The sequence below is a fragment of the Raphanus sativus genome, chromosome 5 (assembly GCF_000801105.2).
Source record: "Raphanus sativus cultivar WK10039 chromosome 5, ASM80110v3, whole genome shotgun sequence".
Taxonomy (NCBI): domain Eukaryota; kingdom Viridiplantae; phylum Streptophyta; class Magnoliopsida; order Brassicales; family Brassicaceae; genus Raphanus; species Raphanus sativus.
In genome coordinates this window covers 34,061,947-34,086,809 of record NC_079515.1, presented here as the reverse complement: position 1 = coordinate 34,086,809, position 24,863 = coordinate 34,061,947, and the positions used below count along the sequence as shown (strand labels likewise).

At 38.6% G+C, this 24,863-nt stretch overlaps 6 protein-coding genes and 1 long non-coding RNA gene across 10 annotated transcripts; 4 read left to right on the top strand and 3 right to left on the bottom strand.

Moving 5' to 3' along the window:
- Nucleotides 1-1,305: 1,305 nt before the first annotated feature.
- On the top strand, nucleotides 1,306-4,823 carry LOC130512553 (uncharacterized). The gene is made up of 6 exons (XR_008946104.1): nucleotides 1,306-1,701; nucleotides 1,799-2,005; nucleotides 2,077-2,174; nucleotides 2,275-2,398; nucleotides 3,223-3,366; nucleotides 3,479-4,823. It is a non-coding gene; the product is annotated as an uncharacterized LOC130512553 (long non-coding RNA).
- A 1,029-nt stretch (nucleotides 4,824-5,852) lies between these two features.
- On the top strand, nucleotides 5,853-7,747 carry LOC108857207 (COMPASS-like H3K4 histone methylase component WDR5A). Its single transcript, XM_018631160.2, has 2 exons — nucleotides 5,853-6,654; nucleotides 7,276-7,747. The coding sequence occupies exons 1-2, from the start codon at nucleotides 5,974-5,976 to the stop codon at nucleotides 7,558-7,560; spliced, it is 966 nt and encodes a 321-aa protein (XP_018486662.1). The 5' UTR covers nucleotides 5,853-5,973; the 3' UTR covers nucleotides 7,561-7,747.
- Nucleotides 7,748-8,314: 567 nt separating this feature from the next.
- Nucleotides 8,315-10,292, top strand: LOC108857175 (peter Pan-like protein). Of its 4 annotated transcripts, none has more exons than XM_018631121.2 (8): nucleotides 8,315-8,393; nucleotides 8,514-8,562; nucleotides 8,660-8,845; nucleotides 8,929-9,159; nucleotides 9,252-9,344; nucleotides 9,448-9,635; nucleotides 9,727-9,920; nucleotides 10,004-10,292. In XM_018631121.2, exons 2-8 carry the CDS (start codon nucleotides 8,545-8,547, stop codon nucleotides 10,153-10,155), a joined length of 1,062 nt encoding a protein of 353 aa, XP_018486623.1. In that variant the 5' UTR covers nucleotides 8,315-8,393; nucleotides 8,514-8,544; the 3' UTR covers nucleotides 10,156-10,292. The 4 variants fall into 4 exon arrangements, with proteins under 4 accessions (XP_018486623.1, XP_018486621.1, XP_018486624.1 ...); XM_018631119.2 differs by having other exon boundaries at nucleotides 8,316-8,398; XM_018631122.2 differs by having other exon boundaries at nucleotides 8,327-8,364.
- Nucleotides 10,293-11,908: 1,616 nt separating this feature from the next.
- LOC108862820 (ribonuclease TUDOR 2) lies at nucleotides 11,909-17,092 on the top strand. Its single transcript, XM_018637071.2, has 15 exons — nucleotides 11,909-12,066; nucleotides 12,396-12,580; nucleotides 12,695-12,769; nucleotides 12,872-12,988; nucleotides 13,075-13,182; nucleotides 13,316-13,522; nucleotides 13,611-13,823; nucleotides 13,906-14,013; nucleotides 14,281-14,451; nucleotides 14,548-14,745; nucleotides 14,838-15,410; nucleotides 15,505-15,693; nucleotides 15,780-16,055; nucleotides 16,140-16,517; nucleotides 16,600-17,092. Exons 2-15 carry the CDS (start codon nucleotides 12,419-12,421, stop codon nucleotides 16,780-16,782), a joined length of 2,958 nt encoding a protein of 985 aa, XP_018492573.2. The 5' UTR covers nucleotides 11,909-12,066; nucleotides 12,396-12,418; the 3' UTR covers nucleotides 16,783-17,092.
- Nucleotides 17,093-17,448: 356 nt separating this feature from the next.
- On the bottom strand, nucleotides 17,449-20,213 carry LOC108805258 (calnexin homolog 1). Its single transcript, XM_018577257.2, has 5 exons — nucleotides 20,033-20,213; nucleotides 19,871-19,940; nucleotides 18,144-19,348; nucleotides 17,926-18,036; nucleotides 17,449-17,830 (listed from the first exon to the last, which is right to left on the bottom strand). Exons 1-5 carry the CDS (start codon nucleotides 20,120-20,122, stop codon nucleotides 17,657-17,659), a joined length of 1,650 nt encoding a protein of 549 aa, XP_018432759.1. The 5' UTR covers nucleotides 20,123-20,213; the 3' UTR covers nucleotides 17,449-17,656.
- Nucleotides 20,214-20,794: 581 nt separating this feature from the next.
- Nucleotides 20,795-22,443, bottom strand: LOC108805321 (pentatricopeptide repeat-containing protein At5g61800). The gene has a single exon (XM_018577338.2). It carries the CDS (start codon nucleotides 22,441-22,443, stop codon nucleotides 20,950-20,952), a length of 1,494 nt encoding a protein of 497 aa, XP_018432840.1. The 3' UTR covers nucleotides 20,795-20,949.
- A 15-nt stretch (nucleotides 22,444-22,458) lies between these two features.
- Nucleotides 22,459-24,666, bottom strand: LOC108805322 (calcium-dependent mitochondrial ATP-magnesium/phosphate carrier protein 1). Its single transcript, XM_018577339.2, has 4 exons — nucleotides 24,118-24,666; nucleotides 23,025-23,795; nucleotides 22,864-22,954; nucleotides 22,459-22,789 (listed from the first exon to the last, which is right to left on the bottom strand). Exons 1-4 carry the CDS (start codon nucleotides 24,515-24,517, stop codon nucleotides 22,612-22,614), a joined length of 1,440 nt encoding a protein of 479 aa, XP_018432841.1. The 5' UTR covers nucleotides 24,518-24,666; the 3' UTR covers nucleotides 22,459-22,611.
- Between the last annotated feature and the right edge of the window lie 197 nt (nucleotides 24,667-24,863).

The following is a 24,863-nucleotide window of genomic DNA, read 5'->3' as shown; positions in this document are numbered from 1 at the left end:
ATAACGACACAAATAATGAAAAAAAAAATATTTTATATGTATAGTAGAAACAAGATAAATTATTTTTTAACAAATAAAAAATATACAATAAATTAACAATATGCAGGAGTCTTCTTTTGTTACAGAAAAAAAAAAGATAGATCATTTGGGTCAGAAGGAAGAAGACGTTCTTGGAGAAGAGTTTATCAAACAAATTTTGAGAGATATCAACAACATAATGATTCACTTGCAAGAAAATTACAAATAATCAGATAAAGAAAATATTAATATTTTGATTTTTTTTAGAGACTCCAACATATTCTACTAATATTGATGCTCTTATAACGACACAAATAATGAAAAATAAATATTTTATATATATAGTAGAAACAAGATAAATTTCTTTTAAAAAATAAAAAATACAATAAATTAATAATATGCAGGAGTCTTCTTTTGTTACAGTCTACTATATTAAATTAGTATCTCAATTATAATAAATATCATTAAAATCAAAATCTTAATATAATATTTTTGTACACAAACACTTAGTATAAGCACAACCATTCTTAAAAACAATATACATTATTAAACACCATAAATTATAACATAAAAACACATCCAATAAAAAACTACAATAATATGGTTCACACATCACACTACAATCACAAACCATTAAAATGGAGATCATAATATGAATGAAAGGTCAATAAAAAAGTGAACTTATATGATTTAAAAGAACAAAATGATAAAAACATATACACAATCCTAATAGAAAATAGAAGATACTCTCATTCAAATCATTAAAAAATTTAGTTAACTGTAACGAGACTAAATTTAAATTTTCAAAACAAAAAAAAAATTAATAGTAAAAATTACAAAATAAATAGATAAAATAATCATATAAAAAATTTACACATAATACAGAATCAAACATTTTAAAAAAAAATAGTCAAACAAAATACATAAAGAACATTTGTAACTAATGTTAACAAGCATAATATATCTTATCACATGTAATCCCTCCTCATCTAAACTTTTCTAAAAGATTAAAATCATTATCATACATATTTCTTACAAATGAAATTAAAAACATAAACCACAAAATAGTAAAAAAAATAATAACATACAAATAAAGTATATCCGCCCGTAGGGCGGGCCGACCCTAGTCTAATACAATAAAGTAGAGATATCTGTCATTTCCTGCAGCCACCTTAGCAAAAGAGCATGGGCATATTTCGCCACGTGTACTATCTTTTCCGTACAACATTATAACTTCGTTTCTATTTGGGCCCTTAATAATTGTTTCTTTGGTGGGTTTCTCCTGTAAATATCCATGTCTGGCCGATTTCCTAAAGCAAACACAGATGATCGCAACTCTTCCTCCGTCACTCTTCGTCTCCTAGACACTCCGACCACTCCCTGAAACGTAATACGTTTCCGTATTATGTCTTTCAATTTCAGCAGTTACTTCGAACCCTCTACTCATCCTATTCTCTCTCAATCAAACATGTTATTATCATCAAAGGTAACCGCTTGAAGCTCTCGAGTATAAATGTATTTCTTCTATGCGGTGAAGCCAATCAGTCTTCCACCTTCCCATACGAGACAAACCCTAATCGCCAAAGATGACTTACACTCGCGACTCCGCTCACGCTTCACCTTCGCGATGATGTCAAGCCATCAAGATCACCCACGGTTCCCACTAACTCTTCTTCAGTGGAGGTATAGCTCCACCTTCCCGACGTCATTCCACTCTCACCTTCCCGACGTCATTTTACTCAGTATTTGTTGTATTCTCTTTCATGTATTTCTTTCGCAGGGCCCACGAATCCAAGGGTCAGCACCGTCTTAGCTCCTACAAGCATACCTTGGAAGAAGACACTGTGTATAAGCCGAGTGGTTTCTATTTTGGAAGAAGCAATCCGACTGACAAGTTTTCTGATGCGCCATTGTCTATTAGATTCACTGAGCCAATCCCCACGGAGTTCTTCAGGTTCACTTGCCAATAGCGACACTCACTTTACATGTACGTAATTGCTCAGTATAGTAAATATATGTTCACCGTGAAGTAGCCTCAACGATTGTCTTGGTTTGCAGATACCATTGGAGAGGTTAGGGGCATCAAAACCCTTTACAACCAAGCCACCAGAGCACTCAACACCTCATCGCAACCTTAAAACTTGATATTTTGATAGGTATATGACAATTCTCTAGAATTCATAAGTGTGGAAGTTTAACATATTTGTGTTTTCCAATTTTTGTATTCGATGGTTTGGATTTATCTTCCCATTTCAGGAACACTCCTGTCTGTCTGAGGGTTTTATGACAGTTTCCCTGCAGACCTTGATAAAAGATTATTGAGCTTTGGTGTTGAACCGTAGATGGATATTGCAACAAATATTAACCCATTTTTTTTGAGGTAAAAACATCTTCCTGTTAAGCTAGGTTCCATATGGTCTTACGGTTAGTGTCTGCCTTTGTTCAAAGAATTTGTGCTCATATTTTAGTATCGTAACCACACATACTTAAGAAATCTCCTTCATCGAGATATGTTTTAATACAATTACAAAGATGACTAACAGCTTTTAAAAATAGCCTACCAATCAGTTTTTTATATGTTTTAGAATATTTATGATTCCAGGGCGGATGTTTCTCAACGCAACTTCGAGCATTCATTCTTAAGATCTCCCTCTCTCTCTCTCTCTCTCTCTCTCTCTCTCTCTCTCTCTCTCTCTCTCTCTCTCTCTCTCTCCCTCTCTCTCTCTCTCTCTCTCTCTCTCATCATGTTTTCACTTTAGATTTTTTTTTGAGAAATGATTTTCTAGACTTTGATTTAGCTTTTTGATTTGGCTATTTTCACCATCAAATCGTTTCTTCTGTAGACTTATAATGTTCTTACAACATGAGATTCAGGAATCAATAAGATTTAATTAGATTCATCATATTAAGTTATAGATTTCCATCAAAAAAAATCCAATGTTTCATGCTTTTATATGCTTCACATGTGCCACTAACCTCATTGGTTCTTCTTACTCTACATCTTCTAAGTTCGTTAATTTTAAAACAGTCTCTTGCTTTGTTTTAGAAAAAAAAAACAGAGACTTTCGGTAATTATTATTACCAATTTAATTTCTCTGACACAAAAAAACATTGGTTCTTGCCTACGTTTACTTTGTTTGTTTTAATATGTATCAGTCTCTTGCTCTGTATAAAGACAGACTTTTGGGGTAATTATATGTGCAGTTACAACAACGGAGAAGGCACAGATCGCACTGGAGTTGTTGAGGGATAACAAGAACAAGTTTAACCTCCTGATCAGCGATGTTGACGTGCCAGACATGGATGGGTTCAAGCTTCTTGGTCTTGAAGTGGACTTACCTATCATTCGTATGTTTCTGTTTAATTCTTTTCATGTTTCTTAGACAGAATGTTTTGATCTTCTTTATAGAGTTTTGATCTTTTTTTATAAAGTTTTAATCTTTTTAATTGTTTCTTGCAGTGTTATCTGCGCATAGCCATCCAAAGTATGTGATGGAAGGAGTCAAGCACGGTGCCTGCGACTATCTCCTTTAAATCAGTTCTAATTGAGGAGCTCAAGAATATATGGCAACATGTGGTGGGGAAAAGCATGTTTAAGAAGATGAAAAGCATTTTGACTAACGGGTAATACCAAGGAAACTCATGATCAGAACGGCGTGAAGGCAAACAGAAAACGTAAAGATCTGCTTGAAGTGGAAATGAAAACGATGATACAACGCTCAAAAGAAGCCTCATGTTATTTGGACGTGAGAGCTGCAGTATAAGTTCCTAGCAGCTGCTAATCATGTGGGCATTGAGATTAACGTTTGTTGATCTCTCATATACTACACCAGGCCTTCAAGAATTCATATAGCTGACTATAACACAGACCACCACACTTTATCTGGTTTTCAAAACACTGGTGAGTTCTCCAATTTGTTGTACTTTTTGATACATCCGATATATGAACTTTAACCTGTAACGGCGACACTCAAGAATCCAATTAGATTATTGCATACGCAATGACCCTCCTCTTTCTTCCATTTTAAAGCAATTTAAGAGTCTAAACTAGAATTTAAAGCTCTCCTTCTGATGATCTTATCGGTCTACTGTCTACAAATTCTCAAGATCGTAATCAAAAACATGTTTGTCAACTTATCCGTACGATGTTTTGTTGCATGAAGCGCATATGTTGCAAGATGCGCTACATGTGCACAAACGCAATCCATAATAAAAAAACATACAACACAATAACCTAAAAAGCATAAGCTCTCTCAACTATACAAACACACATAATAAAACAAACAAATGTATAACAAATAATTTAAAACAAAATGGACAAACCACTAGAACGATCTTGAAAAAAACCTCTTCTCCTCACGGTATGTTTCAAGAACTCAACCTCTCCCTTGGAAAACAAAGCCCAAATCAAAGTATCCTAAACCATGCAAACTAAACGTCCAAACGGATGATCAACACATAGCTTGCCTCATTAAAAAAAGCCCTTAAAACACTTCCAAAATATAAGACTCCGGACCGAAGTCTAAACAAAAATCCACCTGAAAATGAAATCAGTAGAGACAAATTGAATAAATTAAGCTCAAAACAATTGCAGCATCTGATTTAATAGAAAAATAAATAATCAGCAGTGCTTTATTTGAACCAGTGAGAACAATTAGAAACAACTGCCATAGCTGTTTCCAAGAAAAGAAAAACAGAAAGTGGGAATAGACACCAATAGTCAAACTATATAGTTACCAATCAACTAACTATCCATTAGTTATTTACGAGTAGGAGCAACTTATTCAAACAATAGAGGATTTACATTATTAATCAACAGATCTCATGCATCACTCAACATCTTTTCGTCGACTTTACTTTATATTTTAAATTCAACTATATTTATTTTATTGCAACTATCAGCTATTTATTTTATTTATATTGCACTAATCCATGAAAACCATATATGATATTTCTATTTAATCTAAGCAAATTACAAAATAAAGTAATACACTACTGTCATTAACCAAGATCAAATGGATCAAAATAATTATTTTGAATTCATTAGAAAACAAAACATGCGAACCCGGCGCTACGCGCCGGAATACCACCAGTATTTTTATAGAATGATGTTTTTGTGTTACATGCTGTTTTTACTTACTTTGTTAAAGAAACTGATTGGATTAGAAAAGGTACCGAAGAAAGAGCAAGAGAAAAGTAAATCAAGAGAATTTCAATCTAAAATATGTATTCAACGAGCTAATTATCGTGTAACTGTCGGTGTTATGTGTACCGTAAAATTTCTATAAATTAATATTCTATAAATTAATAATTTTTATCGGTTTCAATTTAGACTAGTATAAAATATAATATAAATAGATAAAATAATAAAAAATAATCATTCTAGAAAAATTTATGTAAATATATGGTTTCATTAACATTATAGATTAATGATATATGTAAATATATTTTGTATAAGTACAAACCAATCATTAATTTGTTAATTTTATATTCACATTGAAATTACTTTTATATTTTCTAATATTTAATATATGTTAATAGAATTTAGTATAATTTTATTTTAATTCATCTAAATTACATGAGACATATTTTATATACACCAAATAATATAATAGAACTTATAAAAATATAGAATTGCAAAATGTTAATTAATGCATATTACTTAAGTCAAATATTCTTTTTATTTTAGGAAGAATATATTCTAAAATAGAAAAAATCTTAATAATTCTATAAATTAATAAAATATCAGAATCTCAACATTATTAATTCGTAATTTTTTACTGTATAAATCTTTACTGAAATTTACGAGAACTCGAAAGATCCCCAATAGTATTCACTTTCAAAACACACACCCCCCCACACACACATTTCATTTGAATCGGTCGTCTCTTTCCTTCCAAAGCCCCCTTTTCTCCAAAACCCTAACAGAAAATTTCGATTCCCCAGTAGCCACCCATGGCAGAAGAAGTCCCAGCGGCAGCAGCATCATCTTACATCCCATACGTCCACTCCCAAACCCTAACTCCCCACGCTCACGCCGTATCCTCCGTCAAATTCTCCCCCGACGGCCGCCTCCTCGCTTCCGCCTCCGGCGACCAGACAATCCGCACTTACTCCATCAACCCCAACGACGGAGTAAACCCCATCGCCGAGCCGGCGCAAGTCTTCTCCGGCCACGACTCCGGCATCTCCGACGTCGCCTTCTCCTCCGACGCGAGGTTCATCGTCTCGGCCTCCGACGACAAGACGCTCAAGCTATGGGATGCCGAGACGGGATCCCCGATCAAGACGCTCCGCGGGCACACGAACTACGTCTTCTGCGCCACATTCAACCCCCAGTCGAACATGGTGGCGTCGGGATCCTTCGACGAGACCGTTCGGATCTGGGACGTGACGACCGGGAAGTGCCTGAAGGTTCTTCCCGCGCATTCGGATCCTGTGACCGCCGTGGATTTCAACCGGGACGGGTCGCTTATTGTTTCGAGCAGCTACGATGGGCTGTGCAGGGTGTGGGACTCCGGGACGGGGCATTGTGTGAAGACGCTGATGGATGATGAGAAGAATCCTCCTGTTTCATTTGTTAGGTTCTCTCCTAACGGCAAGTTCATCCTCGTTGGCACTCTCGATAACACCCTCGTGAGTCTCCCACACCTCTTGTCATTTTACTCGTTTAAAGCATTAGGCTTTATGTAGATCCAAAACTAAGTTTGTAACATTGTTTTCGGTAAGCTTATAACTTTGCAGTGAAAGCTGATAGCTTTAGATACATCTTTTTGGTATTTGATTTTGTTTGATCATTAGGGTATTTGAGAAGATGTAAATTCTCATGATTTGTTATTAATGAACGGATCTGTTGCTTTATAAAGCTCATTTTCATATCTAAGAGAGTTGATTATTTGCTATGTGATTACTCGTTTTGCTCTATTAGCTATTTCCCGAGCAAAGGCATTAAGACTTGGATAGAACGTTGTGTAACTTAGATTCTAGATTGTGAAAGCTGATAGCTTTAGTTCGTTAATGACCAGGAAGAGTTCAAAAATCCTGAATGGTCGGTTGTTTGGAAGATAAGAACGTGGGTTAACGTATATTCTATATTGTGAAAACTGTTAGCTTTAGTTATGTTAGTGTTCAAGAATCCTGAATTGTCTAGTTTGGAAGATATAGATCTTTTGGTATTTGATTTTTGTTTGCATCAATAGAAGATATAAATTCGTTATCAACGCACTGATCTCTCCACCGTGTTCTCAAATTTTACAGAGGTTGTGGAACATATCTTCGGCTAAATACATCAAAACATACTCCGGACACGCCAACTCTCAGTACTCCGTCTCCTCTGCCTTCTCCGTCACGAATGGAAAGCGGATAGTCAGTGGATCCGAGGACAAGTGTGTATACATGTGGGAGCTCAACTCCAGGAAATTGCTTCAGAAACTCGAGGGTCATACTGAGCCTGTCATGAGCGTGGCTTGCCACCCCACTGAGAACATGATCGCATCAGGCTCGCTGGACAAGTCTATACGGATTTGGGCACAGAAGAAATAACGAAAGAGGAATCTCTTTCCATGTAAACATACCTCCCCCTTCATGTTGTAACATGTAGTGCTCACTTTCTTAGTTGAGCCTTGTTAGATTTGATTCTATTCCAGTCATATATTCGAGGCATTAAGACAAGAGTGGTCAAATGTCTTAAAACAAAGCTATAAAGAGAAGTCTTTGGTTAATTACTAAATTTATGTGATTTACATTTGTAGAACTCTCCACTTGCTTTCTCTTATAGCTGCTGATTTGGTTTTCAATTCAGATCAGAACTGTTGACTTCAGAAGCAGGGGAACTTGCGTCCCTTCTTCCTCTTTGTCGGCATCTATAGACAAATCAGTTTTGTTCCACATTCAGACTCTGAGGCTTCTCGATGAGTCTGTTTGAATTCGGAAACTTTTGCCTCTTTTATATTACAAACTCCATGTATCTCAATATCGTAATTTTTGCCGAGCCCCCAACCTTTAGCAGAGTGAGTCCCAACAACTTGGTGTTCAGGGACATTGAGCATTCTTTGTTGAGAAAAAGACATGATACATGCGCGAACAAACAACGACCAAAGATCAAAAACAAATATGTAGTTGTTGTTATGTAGTAAAATACAGATCTTGTCGTGAAGACGAATAAATTAAGGTAATATTGAAAACATGTCAATAAATACATAAACATTAAATCGGTTTAGGAAACCGGTCTAGAAAACCCAGATAGTATTTTTTAATTGCAACCGGTTTGAGTATATAGGGCTTCATCATCTAAAGAACAGATTTAAGTCTTTATAAATCAGCCGCCATCTCTTACCCCCCAGCCAGGTTCTGCTACTCCGACCAGCAAGCTTAGGGTTCTGTAATGAATTATAATTTGGCTGTCTTTTATGTTTAGTCATCCATGTTTTGCATAATATGTACGTAAATGTTTGCTCTTTGAACCTGATTTTTCTGTTCTTTTTTTTTAATACCAGAATCTGTGAAGCTTTGCAAGAAGAACACTCGATGGGTCGTTTCAAGGGCGTAAGTGCAAAATGTCTCCACTGCCAAATCGTGTTTCTTTTTTTCTTTTTTGGCAGTAATATGTATTTTACTTATGTGTTTGTTGTGATGATTGTAGAATAAGAAGGGTAGGGTGAACGTGAAGCCTATCGTGATGAAGAACCAAACGAACGTTGATCATGTCACTGGGGATAAGATCCCTAAAAGTTTTGTCTTTTCAAGAACGAAACTTCCTGGCTCTGTCAAACAACTTCAGATGGATTTGAGAAAGCTCATGCTTCCCTACACTGCTCTCAGTCTCAAGGTACCGGGTCTAGGTTTTTAATATGTTATTGTGTGTGTGTGTTTTGACCATTACTGATTGCAAAAAGTCTTCACCTTTCGCAGGAGAAGAAGAGGAACACTTTAAGGGACTTTTTGAATGTGTCAGGTCCAATGGGTGTTACTCATTTCCTCATGCTAAAGAAGACAGCCTCTGCGTTGTCTCTAAGAGTAGCAAGAACCCCGCAGGGCCCCACTCTCACTTTCAAAATCCATCAGTATTCGTTAGCATCTGATATTGCTCAGTCTCAGACACGCCCTAGGTGTCCTCCTGATCTTTTCAAGAGTCCCCCTTTGGTAAAATCAACCTCTCATTATTTTGTTTGTACTTTTTTGGTGGGGGTTTTTGCTAACAGTATGAGAGTGTCTGTCTTGCTTGGTGTATATAGATTGTTCTTTCTGGGTTCGGTACTCAGGAGCTGCATCTGAAGCTAGCAACCATCATGTTTCAGAACATATTCCCAGCTATCGATATCAACACTGTTAGTAGTCATATAAATCTCTATGTTGCTGCTTTGTGTAAAACTTGTTTTCATCAATTTGTGATTGTGAAGTAGTAATAATCATAATAATAATGTGTGTCAGGTCAAGCTCTCGACATGCCAGAGATTAGTACTCTTGAACTACAACAAGGACACGAAACTGATTGATTTCCGGCATTATTCGATAAGGCTGCAGCCTGTAGGAGTGTCTCGTAAGCTCAGAAATTTTGTGCAGACTCACAAGGCACCTGATCTTAGGAATCTGCAGGATGTTAGTGATTTTATCACCAAGTAAGGGATCTCTATCTACGTTGTTGGTACATTTGATTCCTCTCTCTCTGTATATATATATATCAATGTGGATTGTTACATATTATTTTAGGGCTGGATATGGATCAGAGAGCGAAGGAGATGAAGAAGCGGCAACAGTGACACTATCATCTGATCTAGGCCGAGTTAACAAGGGTTCGACAAAGAGTGCTGTGAAACTGCAAGAAATTGGACCGAGGATGACAATGCAGCTGGTTAGAGTGGAGGAAGGATTGTGTTCAGGAGGAATCATATTTAGTGAAGATGGTAAAATAAATTATATTCTTATTATTTTAATGTCTATCACAGGATGAATCATCTTTATCTATATATATATCGGTTTGTTTCAGGAAATGTGGATGAAAAGAATGAGCAAGATGGTGATGAAGAAGATTCTACTAGCGATGAAGAAGAAGAAGGTGAAGAGGGTAGTGGAGAAGAAGAAGGTGAAGAGGATAGTGGTGAAGAAGGAGAAGACATGGATGAAGATGTTGAAGATTGAAAAGAATTTGTCTGTGTGTATCTTCACATCAAAGTTTTGTTTCTTTGGATGCATCTACTGTCTGATCTTATTTATGAACTTTGTTTTTGGTGAAAACCGTGTGGCAGATTCCTCTATAAAGTTTTCTATAACTGCAACCTGTCGATCCCATGTTTAAGAAAAATTGATATCAGCCTCTTTGTTTTTGTAAATTGTTTGGTACTCGCTTTTAGTGGATTAGGTTGACGTTTTGTAAAAGACAATAATATCCACTTTTAGCGGTGTTTTATGATGTGTCACTGTGTAATGAAGATTAAAGAAAAAGTACAAAAAGACCCCTGAAAGTACAAAATGTTTAATACGTCTTCGGGTGGTGTCGTCTGCTGAGGAATGAATCTAACGGCTTTCCGTTTCGATTCATACGTATAGCGTGCAACTGAATTCTACACCCGTGTGATATTTCGGACTATGTCCCCCTTGTTTTACTTTAGTTTCAAAAACTACCCCTTGATTTGTATTTTGAACAAAATTTAGCAGACTAAACGGGAAAAACCCGTACGTGAATAAAGAAATTTCAATCAGAAAATTGATGTGGTTAGAAAGAACAGTGTGCCTTAAGGACATCCGATCAAATTGAAACGATACAAAAAATGGCATTGTTCTTTATAAGGATAATACGCACAAATCTAAAAATAGTCTAAGTTTTTTTCAAAAAGATTTGTTCAAGAAAAAACACAGTAAAATTTGATTGAATTAGAATGATAATGGTTTGTTTTTTCACAACTTAAAATTTTGTGTTAATAAATAAAAACTAAAAATGGATGATTTTTTTTTTATTTTATGATAAAAATATAAAGAGAAATTTTTATCTTAAAATATATTTGATTATTTCATTTTATCTTTCACTATAAAATAAAGCTTCGAATAATAATTTTATAATTGGATTTTATGTTTTACTATATATTAAGTAAAAATGAGGTTCAAAGAATATATTACTCCTTTTGTTTCAGAATGATCTATATTTTTGAAAAGTGTTTTGTTTTACATTTTTAATGTTTAATAATTATAAAATTATAAATTTTAAAAACATTAATTATTTTCTAAATTTGATTGGTTAAAATTATAGAAAATAACTATACATAAAAATAATATATTTATTATCAAATTTTACCGTATTTTTTTAAAAGAATGTGAAAACTCTAAAATATAATTATTTGAAACAAGTATATTAATAACAAAGTATTATTTATACTATAAATAGCTTCGATAATAATTTTTATAATTAGATTTTATGTTTTACTATATATTAAGTAAAAATTCAAAGAATATATTACTCCTTTTGTTTCAGAATGATCTACATTTTTGAAAAGTGTTTTGTTTTACATTTTTAATGTATATAATAATATAAAATTATAAATTTTAAAAACATTAATTATGTTTGTTAAATTTTGATTGGTTAAAAATTATAGAAAATAACTAAATACATAAAATAATATATTTATTATCAAATTTTACCGTATTTTTTTTGAAAAAATGTGAAAACTCTAAAATATACATTATTTTGAAACAAGTATAATTAATAACAAAATTGATTCATTTTCATGGAAACAAACTATTTTCCGCAAAAAAGAACAAAAACGAATCTAAGTGTTAATGGGCATTGAATGGTAATATATCGAAAGTACGAGGGCGGACATAACCATGCCACTTTTTCTTTTAATCATGATGTCCTCGTGGTGGTTTATAATGTCTTCCTTCTGCATAATCTTCGTCTGAGCTCTCTCATTCGTTAGATCCCTTCTTTTAACTCTCTCTCTCTCTCTCTGTCACAACTTGTCATTCTCTCTCAGCTCTTTGTGATTGGAATCATAGAGAATTAAGATATCTATATTCTTCAGATCTAGCTAGTTTTCCCATCACGGATCAATCCAGGTTCGTTCATCGGAATCACCAATATAACAGTCGTTAGATAGATCTATCTTTTGTTGTTGTTTGATGATTCAAATTGATGCAGACCTGATCCGTTTCCTTTTTGTAGTATTGTGATCGCGCGTTTTTTCTTCTTAATTCCGATTAGTGAGAAATCGTTTTTTTTTTTTGGTTGTGTTGTCGATTAACTCGATCGAGATGAATGAATGTAGAGAGCTTCATGATTTCGTTTCTAGATCAAATAACAAAGAAATGGATTAGTGCTGGCTACTCTTTTGATTGTAGTAATCTTAACTTTTTGTTGTTTTGTCCCCTGTCTGTCTCTCGCGCAGGTCTTAGCCAAAAAAAAAGCAAAATGGCGTCCGTGGCGGCAGCAAGTGAGAACCAGTGGTTCAAAGGGAGAGTGAAGGCTGTTACCTCGGGAGACTGCTTGGTGATCACGGCGTTGACCCACAGCAGGTCTGGCCCACCTCCCGAAAAGACCATCACTTTATCTTCTCTCATGGCTCCTAAATTGGTGAGCTAGAAAATTAGTTTTTTTACAAAACAATCATGTGTGCTTTTAGCTTTACATGGATTATGTTTTACCATAGGCTTTTCTCTGATTTTGGGTTTTGTCCTTGATTTGCAGGCTCGCAGGGGAGGTATTGATGAGCCTTTTGCCTGGGAAAGCAGGGAATTTCTGAGGAAGCTTTGCATTGGGAAGGTGGGTTCTGCTGCTAAGTTCAAACTCTATGCTCCATGTTGTTTAATTCAAACTATTTCTTTTGTCTTTATAGTTTTTTATATTTCTTTTTTTTTTGAGTAGGAGGTTACTTTCAAAGTGGATTACAAAGTGGAAGCTATTGCTGGAAGAGAATTTGGCTCCGTTTACCTTGGCAACGAAAATCTTGCTAAGCTTGTTGTTCAGAATGGTTGGGCTAAGGTAATAATAACCATTTAAAAAAAAAAAATAGATAGCCTTCGTCTCAGCTTTCTGATATGGTGGAGAAATGCCTGTACTATGGATAGGTCAGGGAGCCAGGTCAGCAGAATAAGGATAAGGTTAGTCCTTACATTTCGGAGCTGTTACAGCTTGAAGAACTCGCTAAGCAGGAAGGGCTTGGTCGTTGGAGCACGGTTGGTGTCTCTTTTTCTATTTCTCTTAATTTGGGTTCATGGACAGCCTGAACCAACTTGAAAGTTGCATAATCATACTTTGCTCTGATTTTAACTTATTAAAGTTAGACTCATGTACTCTTTCATGATCCAGGTTCCTGGTGCTGCCGAGGCATCTGTCAGGAGTCTTCCTCCTTCTGCCGTTGGGGATTCTGGGAATTTTGATGCCATGGGTCTTTTAGCTGCAAGTAAAGGCAAGCCCATGGAAGCTATTGTTGAGCAAGTCCGTGATGGCAGTACCATCCGAGTTTATCTTCTTCCTGAGTTTCAGTTTGTGCAAGTTTTCGTTGCTGGACTTCAGGTGTGTAGTCCTGTTTCTTCTTCTTTTCTTTTTTCCTGTTTACATTTGAACTTCATGGTATAAAGAGTGCTGGATATATTTTATGCAGGCTCCATCAATGGGAAGGAGATCTACACAAGAAACTGTTGTTGAGACAGATGCTGCATCAGCTCCAAATGGAGATGCTTCTGCTGAGCCTCGTGGTCCTCTAACATCAGCCCAAAGACTCGCTGCCTCAGCAGTATCTTCCGTGGAGGTTTCCTCTGATCCGTTTGCTATGGAAGCCAAGTACTTTACTGAGCTTCGTGTTCTTAATAGAGATGTAAGGAGGAATTGCAACAAAGTAAACTCACATGTATCTGTATCTGAAATCTAGATGGTCTAAAGTGAGCGGGATTTTGCAGGTTCGCATTGTTCTTGAAGGTGTTGACAAGTTCAACAATCTGATTGGGTCAGTTTACTATTCCGTTGGGGAAGAAGTTAAAGACTTGGGTCTTGAGCTGGTTGAAAATGTAAGTGGTCTAAACTAAATAGTTATTTGTTCTCGACATGATTAGATATTGAAACTAATTGACCAATAAATGTTTGACTTTACCGATGGTGGTATAATCAAAGATTCATGAAACTCCAACTAAAAATGTTCTTCCGTCTATTTAGTTTCTACTTACTTTAGGTTAAGTTCGTTGGGCCATTGTATTAGTTTGTTGTTTTCTTGGTAGAAGATGATATGTGATGGTGTTGAAAAAGTTATGACACTGGTTGGGATACCTTTTGCTCAGGGTCTTGCAAAGTATGTTGAGTGGAGTGCTAACATGATGGAGGAAGAAGCCAAAAAGAAGCTAAAAGCTGCAGAACTTCAGTGCAAGAAAAACCGGGTGAAAATGTGGGCAAACTATGTCCCTCCAGCTAGCAACTCGAAGGCAATTCATGACCAAAACTTTACCGGGAAGGTAAATAAATGCTTGCATTTTTATCTTGGTATATATAATTGCCTTCCCTCCTCGTTTCAGCAGTTCTTAGTCCTTACTAGTTTGTACTCTCTTCAGGTAGTGGAAGTTGTGAGCGGGGACTGCTTAGTAATTGCTGATGATTCTATCCCATTCGGGAACCCAATGGCAGAGCGCAGAGTTTGTCTTTCGAGCATCAGGTCTCCTAAAATGGGCAACCCACGCAGAGAGGAGAAACCTGCCCCTTATGCTCGGGAAGCCAGGGAGTTTCTAAGACAAAAGCTTATTGGAAAACAGGTATACATTCTTTGTGCCTTCTTTCATTAATTATCTCGCTGTACCTCACAGTCACAGGAGCAAGATCTCTTGACTTCTTTTTCTATGTGTAGGTTTCCGTACAAATGGAATACTCAAGGAAGATTAGCCCAGCAGATGGTGTTACTACTTCTGGAGCTGGTGATTCTAGTAGGGTCATGGATTTTGGCTCAGTGTTCCTTCCTTCTCCTACAAAGGGTGATACAGCTGAAGCAGCTGCAGCAACTCCTGGAGTGAATATTGCGGAACTCATTATCGCCCGAGGCTTTGGGACTGTGGTTAGACATCGCGACTTTGAAGAGAGGTCAAACCATTACGAAGCTCTACTGGCTGCTGAAGCTCGTGCTATTGCAGGAAAGAAGGGAATTCAATCAGTAAAGGAGTCTCCAGTCATGCACGTCACAGACCTGACTGTGTCCTCGGCCAAGAAGGCTAAAGATTTCTTGCCATCCCTGCACAGAAGTAGGAGAATATCTGCGGTTGTGGAATATGTCCTGAGCGGACATCGGTTCAAGCTATACATCCCAAAAGAAACATGCAGTATTGCCTTTGCATTCTCTGGTGTCAGATGTCCTGGCCGTGGCGAACCCTATTCAGAGGATGCTATTGCTTTCATGAGGCGTAAGATCATGCAGAGAGATGTCGAGGTAAAATGGAGACATATTTACATGAATCATTATGAGACGTAAGATCTTACTCTTTTGTATAAGTGTCTTTACATTTTCCTTTTTATGATAACAGATTGAAGTTGAAACTGTGGATAGAACCGGGACTTTCTTGGGATCAATGTGGGAGTCAAGGACCAACGCAGCAACGTTCCTTCTTGAAGCCGGCCTGGCGAAAATGCAGACTGGATTTGGTGCAGACAGGATTCTGGAAGCTCATCTTCTTGAATTGGCAGAACGATCTGCCAAAAATCAGAAACTCAAGGTAACACCACCAGCAATAGATATTATCTCTTTTTTTTTCCTTAAAAAAAATACTGAACACTCTAAACCGTAAATGATTTCACACAGATATGGGAAAACTATGTTGAAGGAGAGGAAGCTGTAAATGGTGGCTCAAAAGTAGAAACAAGGCATAAGGAAACATTAAAGGTTGTTGTCACGGAAGTGCTTGGAGGCGGACGGTTCTATGTTCAGACGGTTGGCGATCAGAAAGTAGCTTCGATTCAAAACCAGCTTGCATCTCTGAGTCTTAAAGACGCTCCCATTGTTGGATCGTTTAACCCTAAGAAGGGTGACATCGTCCTTGCACAGTTTAGCCTAGATAACTCCTGGAACCGTGCAATGGTTAGTAAAATCATTAATCAAACCTCTAAAAGAATCTCTTCGGTTTTTGTTATTTATTATTGTATAACCCTATTTTGTATCCAGATTGTTAATGCACCACGAGGAGCAGTTCAATCTCCAGATGACAAATTCGAAGTGTTCTACATCGATTATGGAAACCAAGAAACAGTTCCATACAGCGCAGTTCGCCCTGTCGAGCCATCAGTATCCTCAGCACCAGGACTCGCGCAGCTCTGCAGACTTGCCTACATAAAAGTTCCAAGCCTGGAAGACGACTTTGGTCCTGAAGCGGGAGAGTATTTACATACGGTAACACTGGGAAGTGGTAAAGAGTTCAAGGCAGTGGTGGAGGAAAGAGATACTTCAGGAGGCAAAGCGAAAGGCCAAGGAACTGGAACCGAGCTTGCTGTTACCCTCATCGCTGTTGATGATGAAATCTCTGTCAATGCAGCAATGCTTCAGGTTAGGCTCCTTACCTTCTCTTCTCCAATTTTATTTCTTGTTTCATTATGTAAAACCTGAGAGTTTTTTATGAGCACAACAGGAAGGAATAGCGAGGATGGAGAAACGCAAGAAATGGGAGCATAAAGACAAGCAAGCCGCTCTTGATGCTCTTGAGAAGTTCCAAGACGAAGCTCGCAAATCTAGGACCGGAATCTGGCAGTACGGAGACATACAATCTGATGATGAGGACAGTGGTCCGGTCAGGAAACCTGGTCGCGGGTAAAGTGTTTGTCCACCGGCGATCAATGGTGGTTCCAAAGAGGGAATAGAGAAGCGTCGGTCTGTATTTAAAGAAGAGAGAGATGTTGCTTGCAAAGGCATCAAACTTTTTGTAACGTTTAGAAATACACTTTTTCGTTATACTTTTCTAAAAATTTAATTTATAGACTTGAGGATTTTCTAAATTAGGAGTACTTGCTATTTAATTTTGTTTGACAGAAGGATCTCATAGTAATGGTGGTGAAGTCGACAGCGTAAGAGAGGACTTTTTATATACTTCGGTTAATGTTAATTGTCGTTTGTTCTTTCTCCGATTTTTTGCAACTTTCTCCAAAATTCATCTTCTCGAGGTCGTTGAAGATATCTTTATATGTATATATATATATATGTTGGACGTCGTAGCTCACTGTGAAACAGAATCATTGGCTGTGGCTCAAGGCAATTCGGATTATTGAAAGAAGACTTGGAGCCTAATCTTATTAGAGTTAAACATTAATAGCAACACCCGTTGGAAACTGGAGTTTGGCATCTTTCTTGGTCTTTCAGCTTGAACATCTAACCCACGTGGAACAATCCTTATATTTTATCGGTTCTAGAGATTCCCTAGCATTCAAGTAGGCTCATTTCGCAACAAGTAAAAATGCTCGGCATGTAAAACAAGAAAACACAATTGGAAAAAAAAATAGATTTCTCTTATTGAATGATCTGTTACAGTAGTGGAAACAAAGAAATACACAGAGAAACACTCTCCAAATGATACACTTTCCCTTAGCCTTAGGTACTAACCTCGCTACTTTATACTAGAAACCACAAAACGTCACACACACACATCCTTCTGGTGCGCTCCGAAAACATAGCAATTGCACCGGATCTCCTACTCAAGTGTTCGGGTTGGTTCGGCGATATTCATTCGGGTCGGTGTTGTACATGACTTTCTTGCTTTGGATCCCTCCGGCTGGGGGCTTTATATCACTGTCGGGTTGCGTCTCCCCATTCTTTGAGCTCTCTCCTACTTCTGGTTTCTTCTTTTCCACACTTGCCGCCGCCGCTTGCTGTTACAAACACACCATGTTTCATTTCTTTACCTCTTTCACTTGTCCCATTTATATCACAACAACAAATGCTACAAATTTTCCAAAAGGGTTACCTTCTTGCCCCCGAAGATAAGCCTGATGAAGATCGACAAGAATACTACAACAATGGAGACGAGGACACCAATGGTTACATTAGGTTGTTGCTCCGCTTTCTCAATCACTTCCTACAAAAACCACGACACACACACACACCTCTTTAGCTCCTCTTCAGTAAATCATCATATAACAAATTGCAAACATGGTTTTAAAAATGAGGGAGAGAGAAACTTACCGTGATCTTAGACTTGTACGCACTTAGGAAAGATATGTCTGCAACCTTGTTCAAGAGGTCAAACACAACCTTCTGGTAGCTCTTGAGACCATCTGCAGTAGAGCCAGCAGCTTCCTCTTCTGCTTTTTGTTTCTCTTTCTCAACGTCAAACTTAGGCTTCCAAGTGGTCTGCCTGTAACTCTCAGCGACCTTCTCGTCTTTCGCTATCAACATGTTGTCAAACAAGATACCGTCTTGCATCGTCCAGATCTCTATACCTATGGCTGCAATGGGCTCGAAATCTGGCCTGTCTAGCTCAAAGTAGTCAGGGTTAGGGATGTCTCTGGGCTTCCAGATTCCCTTGTAAGCAGGGTTGTCTATCAGAGGTGCACTCCACTTCCCCTTGTATGCAGGGTTCCTCTTCATCGGTCTCTTCCATTCCCCACACCCTGGTGCTGTCTCACACTTGGGGTTGTCAACTTTTGGTGCCTCCCACATACCATCTTCCTCGTCATCCCAATCTTCAGGTTTGGTCGCCTCTGGATCATCCACCTCCTCAGGCTCATCGTCTAACCATCCTTCCGGTTTCTCAGCTTCCTCATCTTCAATCTCCATCGGTGCATCCTCGTCCCAGTCCTCAGGCTTCACCGCGTTAGGATCAGGAATCTTGGCTCTCTCATCCCAGTCCTCTGGCTTCTTGTCTTCAGCGTCAGGGATTGTCTTGTCAGGGATCAACGCAGGCTCAAAGTCTTCTCTAGAGAGCAAATCAGCCTTTTTCTTCTCCTCTCCATCAACCAGAATCGTAACCTCGTTGTCGGGTTTCAAAACGGCGGTGTAGACATGTGAAAGCTTGTCGTGAGGAACAGAGGGAGGGAACTTCAAGTGGTGCTCAACGTACTCGCCGCTCTTGGGGTTCTTGTGCTTCAAGATGAAATGCACTTTGTTCGTGGCTCCACACTTGTCAGGCCCAAACATGATGGAGTAAGGTGATTCGCTGTTGAAACCCTCGGCTGTCCATCCGGCTTCTTGAGGACGGAGGTATTTTAAGTAAGCACCACCGCACTCTAGCCCTTCCTGGAAACGAACCTCGTACTGGAGAACGATTGTTCCGTCCTTGAGGTTTAGAGGCTCGTCGAGCTCTTTCACTATGCCGTACTTACGGGCTTTCTCGCTCACGAGAAGTCCGTAGTCATCATGTCCCTCGCTCTTTGCATGCTTCCATACACCTGAAAAAGCAGATAAAAGAGGTTTTAACAAAGAGGTTTTTGCAGCAGAAAGAGCACCACATACGCTTCAAATCAAATTCAACTTATAAATAAATTAATAGAAAAAAATGCGATATACTTTTTAAAAATACTTTATAAATGTTTTTATAAATACTACTAACCTAATAGTGACTACACGGAAACAATACTACTAACTAGGAACTTTGGTGACCCAAAGTGAGTTGTGATGTGTTGCCCTCAGCATATGGAGGAATCAAAATCGAGCATGTAGATGCAAGTTTGAATCAAATCTTAGTGGTAGTGTAACTAGTAACCTAGCGAAGTTTCAAAAAGAAAAACTAGTAACCTCACCTTATGATGTTGTATGGTTGATCTTATCATTCGATATGTTTTCTTAGTAATAGTGTACTTTAGTAATAGTAATTTACACAAAAACAATACTACTAAAGCATAGAGCATTGTAGTTAGTAACTACAATGCACCACCGTGCGTGAGTGTGTTTAAAAGATATATCCAAAATACCTTCGTAATCACCATTCTTCGAAACTATCCAGCGACCATCGAATGCCTCATCGAACGATTCATACAACACCTGAACAGAAAACGAGAAATCCATTTAAAATATTAATCACAGATCTACCCAAAACACACATTTTCCGTTTTTTTTTCTTTTCTAAAAATTACTGTCTGATCGTCACAGTAGCAAAGCTTCTGGAGCGAAACGAATGCTAAGATAAGCAAAAGGCCGGAAAATAGTTGCCGGTCTCTCATCATTGGAAAAAACTTAGGATCTAATCGGAGATCAGATCGGAGAAGAGAGTAGCAGAGTGTTTATTTTCCAAAAATACTACTTTTCAGAAGATATTTATTGAATCCCGTAGACTCGGTCTTGAAGTGTCAATTTGTCGTTTCCACCAATGAGATCTCTTGCCACGCGACGGTAACCACTCATTAGCGGCCACGTCAGTTACAAGCGCGCTCTCCTATGTGCACAGTTATGTTTGCTACTGTTAAGTTTGTTAGGCTGGCCCTACTTAACAGTTCTAGAGTCTCTAGACGACAAAGAGTCTTTCAGCTCTATACTTTGAGAAATTATTAATTTGTGTACTTTAACTGAATTTGGAGTTTCAAACTAAACTGAATTTTATTTCTTCTATGATTTTAAAATTTATGCAGAATTTTTGTGTTATTAATTGTATAATTTACAAATCATAATTTATATCATACGTTATTTATATTTGATTTGGCAATGAATATACAAAGATTTATTAGTTAAAAATACAATAACAGTTATGTTTGCTACTGTTATAGTCTGTTAGGCTGGGCTTACTTAACAGTTATAGAGTCTCTAAACGACCAAGAGTCTTTCAGCTCTATACTTTGAGAAATTATTAATTTGTCTATTTTAATGAATTTGGAATTTCAAACTAAACTGAATTTTATTTATTCTATGATTTTAAAATTTATGCAGAATTTTTGCGTTATTAATTTTATACAAATATTTATTAGTTAAAATTTACAAATATTCAACTCTGATAAAAAAAAATTGAAATTGTAAATACTAATACAAGTCCAAATGATGATATGGTAATGAGGAGTTATTAGGACATAACTCTACTAAATCCAGCACTCTTGTTCACTCTCTCATCTCTTTCCATCACTTGCCTAACCTTAACCACATCCTCCCATCTCTCAGCATTTGCATACATCTCCACCATCACTTTATACACTCCTCCATCCTCTGGGCTCAGCTCCATAACTCTCTCCGCAGCTTTCTCCGCCACCTCTATGTTCCCGTGGATTCTGCACCCTCCCAACAGACCGCTCCACGCCAACAGCCTCTCTCTCTTTCCTCCTCCATCTCCAGGCATTTTCTCAATCATCTCGGCCGCTTCTTCGATCAACCCCGCTCTTCCCAGCAAATCCGCCATGCACCCGTAATGTTTCATCTCCCTATCCACATCATACAGAGAACCCATTTCATCGAAAAGCTTCTTGGCTTCATCGACTAGACCAGCGTGGCTGCAACCCACTAAAACGCTTATGAAGCTCACTCCATCAGGTCTGACACCAGAGCTAATCATCGTACGGAAGTAATCAACTGTCAGCTCGCCGTAACCGTGCATTGCAAGACCAGTGATCATAGCATTCCACGTGAACAGAGTCTTGTCCGAACATAAACTATAGATCTCCATCGCTGTCTCGATGAAACCGCATTTCGCATAGAAATCAACCAACCCAGTAGCTAAAAACGAATCAACAAAAAGCCCGTTCCTTTTAACGTAATCATGTATAGCTCTCCCTTTCTCCAAGTCCCCCGACCGTGCACAAGCCGAAAGAGTCGAGACAATCGCCACGTTATCAGGTCTGAACCCACAAGCGACCATTTCGTCGAAGAGGCCGATCGCTTCTCCGCAACAGCTCATCTGCGCATACCCAGCGATGAGACTGTTCCACGACACCAAATCACGATGAGGCATAGAATCAAACAGCTCTCGCGCACGAGCGACCTCACGTGCCTTCACTAACCCATCGATCAACACGTTGTACGCGACGACATCTCTCTGAGGATTTTCGTCGAACAGCTTCAAGGCGCTATCGATGGAGGAAGAAGCAGAGTAGGCGCGGATCAGAGTGTTGAAAGCGAACGAATCGGACAGGAGCCCGAATCTCAGAGCCTGGCAATGCAGCGCCTCGACTAAGGCAAAGCTAACGTTCTTCTTCTTCGTCGCACAAGCGGCCTTGAACACGAAAGGGAAGGTGTGGAAGTCGGGAGGAACGGAACGGCGTCGCATCTGGACGAAGAAACTGTGGGGAGAGAGAGACGGCGCGTGAAGGGTGTAGACTCTAACGATCGTGTTGAAGCAAAACGTAGATGGGTTTGTAATCAAACTGAACACTAAATTCGCGTAACGCACGATGACAGAAGTGGATGATAAAGCATGTGTCGCTGTCGGAGACGGTGTTATAGAGGTGATAGCGAAGAGGATGTTAGCGAGAACAGAGTTCTGATTCGTACCACCGGAAGTGATGAAATGTGCATGAAACTGATGCACATGTCTTAGGGTTTTACACAGCTTATGTATCGACGACATTTGACTTGAAAATGATAAAAAAAAAAGCTCTCTCTTTTTAAAAAAGGAGAAGGAATCAATCAGATCTCTTGTTTACATTTTCTACAACCGAAAGCTAAAAGTTTTTTTTCTTTCGCCATCATCAAATGAGCTTAACACTATTATTACCCAAAAAAAAAGAAGCTTCTTTTAATCAAGGGCTAGATTTTTCTTCATAGCTTCGTAAACAAGGTAGGAGATTCTAGCGGAAGGGATGACTTTGAAAAGATTGGGGAAGATTCCTCTGTAAAAGCCTCTTACACCTTCGCCTTTTAGCGTCTTCATAAACTCTTGGCTCATGCTAGTCTTTAAGCTATCCGCTTGCATTCTGATTAATAATAGTTTTTACTAAACTCAGTTCAGATAGAGAAGATAAAAAAAGGTTAGGTTTTGAGTTTTGACCTTGTTCGTACGACTTGCAACGGGTAAACACACGATGCTCCAAGAGCTCCTGAGGTCATCCCACATCCGAGTTGCACGAGAGGACCCGGCTCTGCACAAATACAAAGTCTTTAGTAGAATCAGTGTGAAGGATATACGTAAGGATTGATTAGTAATCTAACCGTCTATATGAACGTATGTCCTTGATAAGTCTTTGAGAGTTTCGTAAGCAGCAAGGTCGATCCCAGCGTAAGGTATAATCCCAAGAAGAGAAGGATAAAGACCCTTGTAAAACGCTCGGGGTCCTTCTTGAACCCAAATCTCCTTGGTGAGTTTCAACAGATTCGGCGTCTTCCCAAGCTCACTCACACAAGTCTGTAACCTAGTCTTCACAAGATCCATAGGGTAGATAGCGGTCTGAGCCACTGCACCAGCCAACCCACCAGCCAATAGCCTCCCCTTTGTGCCAATCTCACCATCCCCTCCACCGATTATGGGCTTCAGCATCTCGTAAGCAGCAAACTTGATGGCGCTTTCAGGAGCCACTTTCGTCACGTTCAGACCGTTACCTCTGAAGAAACCCTTCAGCTTGTCTTCCCTCCATATTTTCTTAACGGTCGGGACAACTCCTGAATTTGTTCTCTGGACTTGCAAAGCAACTTTAAGACGGTCTAGAGGCGCGGTTGCGGTTCTGGAAACAGCTCCGGCGAGTCCTCCGGCGAGGAGTAGTTTGCTTCTTTGAGCGTGTTTGCTTATACCGTCAGGTATGACAGGCTGCTCCCCGATGTCAATTAAGCAAACTCTTTCCCAGTGATGGTAAATGTTCTCAACAGTGGCTTCATGTGGGTGTAGGAGAAGAAAGTCCCTCCACTCTTGGAAAGTTATAGTTCCGTTCTTGTCCTTATCAACATGCTCCATTAAAGAAGCCAGTTCCTTATCTTCTATTTCAATTCCTACAAGACCATAAGCATAGCACTGTGAATCTTACAGATACTAATAACGCAAATGATAAGCAGAGAGTTGCAAAGCATCAAAGTTTCTTCTTTTAGCAATCACAAAGACATAAAGTTTCCTTTTTTGAGAGTTGCAAAAGCTTAAAAGCTTCTCTTTTAGCAAAATACACATCACAAAGCAATAAAAGTTTCCTCTTTTGAGAGTTGCAAAGCATCAAAGTTTCCTCTTTTAGCAAAATACACATCACAAAGCCATAAAAGTTTCCTCTTTTAGCTAGATTAATGGAACAGTTGTGTGGGAATGAGAATCAGATTTTTTTACCAGCCTTAAGGAGAGCCAGGGAGAGCTCCTCGGGACAAATGTCGTCGTTGCGTTCGACATCAATGGCTCGGAAGATAATGTAGAGCTCGAGCTCCTTAGCGTCCATGTAGCGACGAAACTCCTCGTAATCAACGCGCCCATCTCGATTCGCGTCGCAGACTCTAAGCAAATCTCTAGCGTACTTGTACTTTGGAGGGATACGTAGCGAAGTCAGACCTTTCTCGATGTGGGCGTCGTCTAAGAAACCTAACTTGGAACTGTCGAAGAATTCGAACAGAGTGCGAATCCTGAGGTCTCTCTCTTCCTTGGTCTCGTGTAATGCCGCCAACACGTCTTCCATCGTCGTGGTGGTGGCTCCGACCTTCTTAGCCGGAGTTTTGTTGGGTTTTCCGGTCTCCATTAACGATCAAATCAAGAAAAGTCGAAGCCTTTAGAGCTCCAACGTTCCTGGAAGAAGTGTAGTCTCGAAAGAATTGAAAAAAAAAAGAAAAGAAAACAATGACAAGATTTGAAGAACGTGTAGGAGAAGTGAGAACACCGATCTGACTTTGTTGGCTCTTTGTGGGAAGCAAAATAATATCTACTCCCACCCAACAACCTGTTTCATTATTTTCCGTGTGGACCACTTCCGCTGCTTCCACGTCCACACAAAACACACCACCAGTCAAATGAAACCGGTTTAGTTTTGGTTTGAATTACTAACAATGAGTACCGGTCAATAACTCAATCAAAACCGGTTCACATAT

What these genes read in the sequence shown, in the direction of transcription:
- LOC108805258 (XM_018577257.2), bottom strand. Translation starts at nt 20,122, where the DNA reads ATGATGAGAGACCGGCAACTATTTTCCGGCCTTTTGCTTATCTTAGCA. An exon ending in GAAGAATGGTGATTACGAAG is followed by an intron (nt 19,349 to 19,870) that starts GTATTTTGGATA and finishes CTGCTTTTTCAG; the next exon opens with GTGTATGGAAGCATGCAAAG. An exon ending in CGTACAAGTCTAAGATCACG is followed by an intron (nt 18,037 to 18,143) that starts GTAAGTTTCTCT and finishes TGGTTTTTGTAG; the next exon opens with GAAGTGATTGAGAAAGCGGA.
- LOC108857207 (XM_018631160.2), top strand. Translation starts at nt 5,974, where the DNA reads ATGGCAGAAGAAGTCCCAGCGGCAGCAGCATCATCTTACATCCCATAC. An exon ending in GCACTCTCGATAACACCCTC is followed by an intron (nt 6,655 to 7,275) that starts GTGAGTCTCCCA and finishes CAAATTTTACAG; the next exon opens with AGGTTGTGGAACATATCTTC.
- LOC108805321 (XM_018577338.2), bottom strand. Translation starts at nt 22,443, where the DNA reads ATGTCGTCGATACATAAGCTGTGTAAAACCCTAAGACATGTGCATCAG.
- LOC108857175 (XM_018631121.2), top strand. An exon ending in ACACTGCTCTCAGTCTCAAG is followed by an intron (nt 8,846 to 8,928) that starts GTACCGGGTCTA and finishes CACCTTTCGCAG; the next exon opens with GAGAAGAAGAGGAACACTTT. An exon ending in AATCATATTTAGTGAAGATG is followed by an intron (nt 9,921 to 10,003) that starts GTAAAATAAATT and finishes GGTTTGTTTCAG; the next exon opens with GAAATGTGGATGAAAAGAAT.
- LOC108805322 (XM_018577339.2), bottom strand. Translation starts at nt 24,517, where the DNA reads ATGGAGACCGGAAAACCCAACAAAACTCCGGCTAAGAAGGTCGGAGCC. An exon ending in CCTGGCTCTCCTTAAGGCTG is followed by an intron (nt 23,796 to 24,117) that starts GTAAAAAAATCT and finishes ATGGTCTTGTAG; the next exon opens with GAATTGAAATAGAAGATAAG. An exon ending in TTGCAAGTCGTACGAACAAG is followed by an intron (nt 22,790 to 22,863) that starts GTCAAAACTCAA and finishes ATTATTAATCAG; the next exon opens with AATGCAAGCGGATAGCTTAA.
- LOC108862820 (XM_018637071.2), top strand. Translation starts at nt 12,419, where the DNA reads ATGGCGTCCGTGGCGGCAGCAAGTGAGAACCAGTGGTTCAAAGGGAGA. An exon ending in GGAAGCTTTGCATTGGGAAG is followed by an intron (nt 12,770 to 12,871) that starts GTGGGTTCTGCT and finishes TTTTTTGAGTAG; the next exon opens with GAGGTTACTTTCAAAGTGGA. An exon ending in TTTTCGTTGCTGGACTTCAG is followed by an intron (nt 13,523 to 13,610) that starts GTGTGTAGTCCT and finishes TATTTTATGCAG; the next exon opens with GCTCCATCAATGGGAAGGAG.